At 33.5% G+C, this 8,080-nt stretch overlaps 1 protein-coding gene across 1 annotated transcript in view; it reads right to left on the bottom strand.

Annotated features, from left to right (window-relative positions):
• LOC107632703 (protein DETOXIFICATION 40) overlaps positions 1-2,003 on the bottom strand; it is a 5,751-nt gene extending 3,748 nt beyond the window's left edge. The window contains exons 1-2 of the mRNA XM_016336369.2: positions 1,568-2,003; positions 55-686 (exon numbers count right to left, since the gene is read on the bottom strand). Coding sequence (XP_016191855.1) covers positions 55-686; positions 1,568-1,930 — 995 coding nt within the window. The 5' untranslated portion in view covers positions 1,931-2,003. The remainder of the gene's footprint in view (positions 1-54; positions 687-1,567) is intronic.

Below are 8,080 nucleotides of genomic sequence, written 5' to 3'. Positions count from 1 at the left end.
AAAATATGGGTGCATACAAATTAAAGTTGAAGAAATTAGAGAGTAAAGAGTTACCAAATAGAAAGTGAATCAAGGGCCAACTCAGGGTGAGGCAACAAGCCAGCAAGCAGAACAAGAATCTGAAAGTACCACGTCTCAAGACACAGCATCACAGCCGAAGCAGCAGACAGCTTAAAAAACTCCGGCAGCCCGGAAAACGCTTGAACGCTAAACCCCCGCCACGTGTCCTTACACCTCTCACTCTTCACAATGTACACAAACTGCGCCACCACTATCACCCACCACGAAAAGCTCAACACCAACGACGCTCCTAACAAACCCAACCCCACCTTGTACACCACCAACCAACTCAACAGCACGTGAATCGCCAACGTCGCGGTTGAGATGTACGCGCTCGGTGCCACTATGCTTTGTGCCTGTAGAAACTTCTGGATTGGGAAGTTTACGGCGTACGCAAATATTTGTGGGATTAGGCCGTACACGAAAAGTGCTGCTGCCGATGCGATTCTTGGGGATTCTCCTAAAAAGACCAAAATGGGCTCCGAGAATATGTAGATGAATGTTAGGACTATACCTGCTATTGATAAAAGGATTGTTGATCTTTGTAGATATACTCCAAGCATTTCGAATTTTTGTGCCCCGTATGCTTGTCCACATAATGTCTCTACAGCACTACCCATCCCCAACTGTTCATCACACATCAAAGTTCAATTGAATTAAAATATCTTAAAATTATTTCATTTTCCTATATAATCACAACAAATATTGTATTTTTTTACTGTCTGAATTGTATTTTTTTTCTGTTATTTATTTCACTATATCATTATCAAATACATTTGTTTCACTATATAAATGGAACTTGAACACTAGATTCAATTTTAGTGATTGAATACTTGGACTAATATAACTCTGCATATTAGCTTTGAGTGGCACACTTGCAAACAGAAGCAATAAGGCAGAGTAGTGGTCATATACTCATATGTGCCCAAACAAAAATGCGATTTGCTTATAAAAAATCAGTTATCAAATTAGTTATTATATATTTGTATATAAATATATATATTAATATTTTTAAATGTATATTTTGTATTATAATGTATTTTTTATATGATCTACTGATTTAATAACTTTATTTTTTATGTAAAACTAGCATGACTCGTAAATGACTCGTCAGAGGGCAAGACGAAAATGATTCATTCACACACTTATACAGACAATACACCGCTATAAAAGAAGAAAGCAGTTATAACTGCCAAAACAGAAGACTAGTTCTCAAGTAACTAACTCTACCAATCTGTTACTGTTACTCTTATCAGTGGCAAACTACCGTTGGAATTTCAACAGAAAGATATATCCGTATTTACTGATATATATATCAAAAAGAATTATCTCCCATGGATGTTCTTTTCAAAAAAATTTCAAAAAGGGAAAGGAAAGAAAAATAGAAGCATGGCATACTAAGAAGGTTTTCAAATCTTGAACAAAATTGTCTCTAACAAAAAATATTTAGGATTGAATTCGAAAAAAAAAAAAGATAAAAAAGGGGGGGGGGCAGAATTGTAAATACCATGAGGCCGTAGGCAAAGACTTGGATGCCAGTGTTTCCAAGGGAAGCAGCAGCAAGCTCAAGATTACCAAGATGACCAGAGAATATTTGTGTGGACATGGACATAACATAGTTAATGAGATACACTATAACTGCAGGGGCAGCAAGGTAAAATAGTAACTTTAACTCAATCCATGTTGCTGCTCCAACTCTCTTTGAAAGAGGAACACTTGTGTCTGACAGTATCCTCTCAAGTTCACCAGTATTTGATGATTCATCGTGCTTCGAACTAAATGATAAATTTTGCAGAGGTTGTGGTGGTGTTGAAGGTGTTAGCAAAGGTTCATCAACATCATAGACATGGTTTGAAGGAGGAGAACCCATGTTACTTGTGTTATACTGTTATGCTAATCGAACCTTTGCTTGAGGCTGATGGGGGGTACAGGGTAGCATCTCTCTATATATATATATGCAGGGGAACAAATACGACTTGGCTACTAGGACTATAGAATATAGACTAAATAGTAAATTTGCTTCAATTTCGTAATCTATGTACAATGTTGGAGGCTGGTGACAATGACCTTTTTAGTTGAAAAATATTTGAGAAAGTATAGGGGATAAAAACATCCAAGCCATCATTAAAAAAATATTCAAAAACATGAAAAGAAACAACCATTATCGCTACGGGACAGACGAGCGGTTGCGTTGATTCTTCAGATGACGTAATGTAGGGAGAGTTCAGGATGATCGGCAGCGTTGCGAACGCAGGGGGGAGAAGAAGACCAGCTTATTCGTTCGAAACGCGTGGTGCGACGCATGGGAGAAGAAGGTGCAGCGGCGGCGACGAGAGCAGGGGTGACGCGGCGCAAAGAAGAAGGTACAGCGGCGGCATCAGTTGTAGAGAGCACATGGGAGGTACGACGCATGGGAGAAGAAGGTGAAGTGGCTGCGGCGCGTTGCTTTTTCAGACGGTGGCGGTGGCGGTGAGGTGTATTAGTGACAGCGCAACAGAAAAGGAGAAGTAAAGCGGCTGTGCTAAAAGGAAAGAAATGTGGAACCATGAAAAGTGAGAGGTTAGGATTGTGGTGGGTGTAAATAGGTAAGATATTTTTTGATTCAATGGGTCCGAGGTGCAGCCTGTTGTTTAAGTTGTTTACACCCCATTTTCTACCTAGTAGTACTATCCAATTTATGTGCAAATTCTCTTGTGACTATTAGGAGTTTAGAAAATGTTAAGTGTTTTTTGTTTTTTGTATAGAATGAATCTCTTGTTCTAATTTATTTATTGTTTTAATTTTGTTGTTTAAATGAATGTAGGTCATTATTAAACAAAAATAGATTACACTAAGGTCTTTTTTTTTGCCATAACACTACAAAAAACTTTGGTTAAAATGGTTGTTTCTTTGGATAATTATGGCGATTTTAATCGTCAAGATTATCAAGAATCACATTTAAAAAAAAACGACATAATTTTAAGTTCTATTTTAGAAGTTTAACCGGATAAAATGATTCTATTATTACTCTTTTTTTTTATAATAACACAACAACGAACATGTGCCCAAAAAACCATCTTTTTGAAAATCGAACTGGACCGGTCGATTCGATCAAATTAATCAAAAGTCGGTCATCTAACTGATTTGGTTGACGTTGAGAACTACCTGGCAAAAAATCAGTTTGAAAATCGGCCGAACTGGCAGTTAACTGATGAATCAATAGAACCGGTCAGATTTTTTTAGGATTACCAGTTCGGTGGTATGCCCTCGAAATAGTGTCGTTTTGATTTAAAATAAAAACAAATATGATTTTAGAGGACCGAGATACACCAATGCCCACTCTTTTCTCTCTCTGACTCAAACCCAACCCTAAACCTTGTTGGAACCCAACCATCATCCCTCTTTAAAGTCATCGCCGAACTCTTATCCTTCGGTAGAGGGTGTTGTCGCTGGACAGACCGTGGGTGTTGTTGTCATCTGTGGAAGGTTTGCTTAGCCCTCTTCTCATCGTTCTTTCTCTCCTCGCTGTCACATGAAGGTCTGCATAGAGCTTGTGGCGTCACCGTCGCGAAGGGATGCTCGGTCATCGTCTCTTTGAGAGCTCTCTCTGTCTTTGTTCGAGCTCAATGTCCCTCTTCGAGCTCTCTGTCGCTCTCTGTCCAAACTCACTTTCCTTCCTCCGTTGTCGTCGCTTCCCATTCCTCTGTTGCCATCACTTCCCTTCCTCCTTTGCCACCGGTAAGCATTATTGTTTCAATTTATTTTTGTTTGTTTTGTACTTTTGTTAATAATACTAATTCTAAGTTGCTGGATTTACTGATTCTGAGTTGCTGAGGTAATAATATTGATGTTATTAATTTTTTTTTATTCTGAGTTGTTGAATTTCTGAAATAATGGTTGAATTGAATGATTCCATTAATTTTTTTTGCTGAGTTAATTTTGTTGATGGTTAATTTTTTTTAGTTGTATGTTGAAGATAGAACAATATTGTCCAACTGCCACAAGACAGTTTTGTTCAAGAATCCCAAAGGGTTCTTCTCAAAGAAAATTTGATCCAACTTGGTAATATTTTGCTGTGAAGTATAACAAAAATCACAAGGCACAATATACATGTATCTTTTGTTTGAATACTTACAATAGAGGGAAGATACATAGAATGAAATATCACTTTACAAAAATTCTTGGACAAATTAAAGTTTGTAACAAAGTGATTGAAGATGTTGAACTTCAATCAAAAGGCTTTTGGAGAAAAATAAAAAAAAAAGATGAAAAAATTTTGCTGAAGATTGTTATGATGTGAAAATACAAGAACAAAAAAGTGTGAATCCCCTAACTTTGTACAATCTCCAGTTTCTATAACAATGAAAGACAAAGGAAAGAGAAGAGCTATTGTTGTTACACCAATTGATAGGTATTTTAAGAAAATAACTACTCCAGGGTCTCAATCGACCTTGAAAAGTGTCTTGGCCAGTAAACAGATTGTGCACAAGGCTAAGTTGAGGCTTGCAAAATGGATCATTGATGCACGTATTTCATTCAATGTAATTCAATCACCTTACTTTTAACCTACCTAGATGGTATTATTGTTGCAATTGGACCTGGTTTTAAGGGACCGCCATATGTTGAAATGAGAGTTAAAAAGTCTCAGTTGCTTGTTGAAAGCTATAGGAACTCATGAAAAAATACCGGATGTACACTAATGGCAGATGGTTGAACTGATCAAAGGCAACAAACCTTAATTAACATTTTAGTTTATTGTCCTGCTGGTATGTCATATGTTAAGTCTGTTGATGTTTCTAATATGATAAAAACTATTGATACCTTGTTTAATTTATTTGCTGATGTTATTGAGTGGGTTGGGCCTAGTAACATTGTGCATGTAGTTACTGATAATGCTGCGAATTATGTATATGCTGAAGAATTCATTTATAAAAAAGTATCCAAATATTTTTTAGTCTCCTTGTGCTGTCTATTGTGTCAATCTTAATTTAAAAGATATAACAAGTATTCTTCACATAGTTGACCTTGTCTCCCGTCCTTCAAAGGTAACTGTGTTTGTTTACAATCATATGATCTTCTTGTCTTGGATTAAAAAAATATAAAGTTGGAAAAAAATTGTTCGACCAGGAGTCACACATTTTGCCACTATGTTCATTACTTTGAAAAGTATATATGATCATAAAGAAGATTCGCAAATTATTGATGGTGGACAAATTTTTCGCTTCTCATAAATTAGCCAAAAGTGCTAATAGGAAGATTATTAGTTTAATTGCCTTGGATAATAAATTTTGGCAAGATTGTGTTATTACTGTGAAATTTGTTGATCCTCCTATTAAGTTGTTGAAGATTGTTGATGCTGATGAGAAACCCTCTTTGAGATACGCGTGTATGAAGGCATGCAAAGAGCCAAAAATGCTATCAAGACAATGTTTAGAAATCAAAAAGTTGTACACACACGTTATAAGTATCTTGAAAATGCGGTGAGATAAGCATTTGAAGTGTTATCTCCATGCAGTGGCTTACTTTTTGAATCCAACTTTTTTTTTATAGTGAAGGTTTTGTTGAGAATGTAAATATTTTGAGGCCTTTACTTGATTTAGTTGATGTTGATAACTTTGCGATGACTCAGTTGTTGCAATGCAAGAGATACAATTGTATATTGATATCGTAAAAAGAGTTTTAAGAGGGAAAGTGCTTTGAGAGCACAAAGGGACTCGAACATGGTAAGTAATTTTATTTCTAGTTTCAATTTACTTTGAATGTTTTTTAAATATTGTGTGATAAACGATATTTGATTTTTATATCGGTGTAGGTGAATGGTGGAGGCTACACAGTTGGAGTGCTCCTAATTTACAAAAAATGACGATTCGTCTTTTTCATTAAACATCTTCATTTGGATGTGAAAGGAACTGGAGCCTTTTTGAACAAATCCATTCAATCTATAATCTAAGCCTAAGTGACATTATTTATGTGACCCATAATCTAAGCCTTCAATCTAGGTTGCATTGAAAGAAGAGAAAATTTTGATCAAATTGACATTCAAAATATTGATACGACAGATTTTTGGGTAATGGCATATGAAGATGGTCCTGAGTTTACCGTGTTAATTTTGAATTCTTCTTGACTTTTTATTCTATTTTATTAGATGGAGTAAATATGAAAGTTGATGTAGATATGCCATATGTTGAAATTGATTTCTCAAATGCGACTTATTTTGGTGGTACTTCTAAAGATGTGGCTTTGGATTACCTACTTATGATGGAGATATTAGAACACTTAATGATGATTATGATTTGTGATGATGAGTAATGCCTTTGATTAGTTAAAAATTTATTTGTTAATGTTGTTTCTTTTGGTAATAGAACATTATGTATTTGCCATTTATGTGCGTTTTAATTTTTTTTTTTAGTTATAAACTTTGATATTTAAAATTGTTTTGTGAACTTTTAATATTAAATTATGGATAATTTATTATATGAAAATATAAAATTTTAAATTTTATTAGTTTTAAAATTATTAAATTTAAATATTTAAAATTATATATAAAATTTTTAATATTTTTATTTTATATTTAATTAAACTGGTTAAACTTTGATCGAACCCATCAATTACTTGACTGGTTCGGTTTTTGTAACCTTGCATAAAACCTCAATTCATGACCTAAAAATAAATTGAAGTAGTGGCAATTACCATAGAATTAAACAAAAGTAGTAATAATTAGCATAGAACAATTACCGTAATGAACGAATATTATGACAGTTTTATAAAGGTGCCGTAACGTTGATGTCATTTTTATAAATTTTGTTTTGTAGTGTAAAATTGCGTACGTAAGATTTTTTTTATGTCATTGTCAAATAAAATTATGTTATTTAAGTGTATATATAGACATTTGTAAAACAACATCGTTTGTATGAAGGGGTTTTCTCCATTTAATTGGTAGTATTTATGTATTTGTTAATATAAAATTATTTATTCATATTTAATCAATTGTTATCGTATATATATATAGATACAGGTCACTAACTTTCATATTTATTATCTCAAAATGAAATCACTTTTTATGAAGTTACGCGTTTAAACTGCAGAATAAGTTGTTACTTTACTTGATTATTTGCAATATGTTAGATTATGTATATTGCATCATTAGAGTACTAGTGGCACAACCATAATTCTAACACTAAGAGGGTTAAGATTAAAAATAGTATAATTAATCTTATTTTTTTTCAAAATCTAATAATATTTTAAACTTTATCTTTACTATAATTAATTTATTGGTATTTATAATTTTTTTTGTTTGAAAAATAAATTCACATAAAAAAATTGTTTAAAAAATACTTACCTAAAAAAAATCTCAAAATAAATTAATCTAAATTTTAAATATAAAAGTATATAACATAATTTATAGGACCATTATGGCCGAGTAGTGTTAGGGAGCCAATGGCCTAAGTGTACAATGTGTACAATGGGCTAAATATTTGGTTTATAAATCAAATGAACATACTAGGGATAATAAACATCTCATGTTATAAAAAGTTAATTTTGGGTTCACCAAGGTTCGAACTCCTAACTTTCTGGATCTGGAACTCTTATACCATGTCTTGAAACTACTCATCCCAAAAGCGTAACCTGACAGGACAATGTAACACTAATAATAATATCTCTAATACTTTTTAAACCTTCATTGTACACATTGTACGCTTAGGTCATTGACTCCCTATACTTTCTCTTATGGCCCTAGCTCTTTTAGACATTGGTCCAAAGAAAAGTCAAGATACGTTTTCAAAAACGTGCTAATGTTGAGGTATTGGAAACATGAAAAGTAGTTTTTACTATTCTTTTACTCCTTGCCTCTTTGGGTACGACTATATTTTGAAAAGATTAAGTATTGGAAGAATTAATAAATCATGAAATTTTGCCAGAATTTTGTTATGCAAAACAAGGGTAAAAATTAGATGTATAGTAAATGATATGAGCTCTTTATCCCAGTGAAGCAAGGATATTATATTTGACACTTTTTTTTACACGATAGCAAATTCTATTA

The sequence above is a fragment of the Arachis ipaensis genome, chromosome B03 (genome assembly GCF_000816755.2).
Source record: "Arachis ipaensis cultivar K30076 chromosome B03, Araip1.1, whole genome shotgun sequence".
NCBI classification, from domain to species: Eukaryota; Viridiplantae; Streptophyta; class Magnoliopsida; order Fabales; family Fabaceae; genus Arachis; species Arachis ipaensis.
The sequence above is the reverse complement of the archived record's forward strand: the minus strand, read 5'-3'. Positions and strand labels throughout refer to the sequence as shown.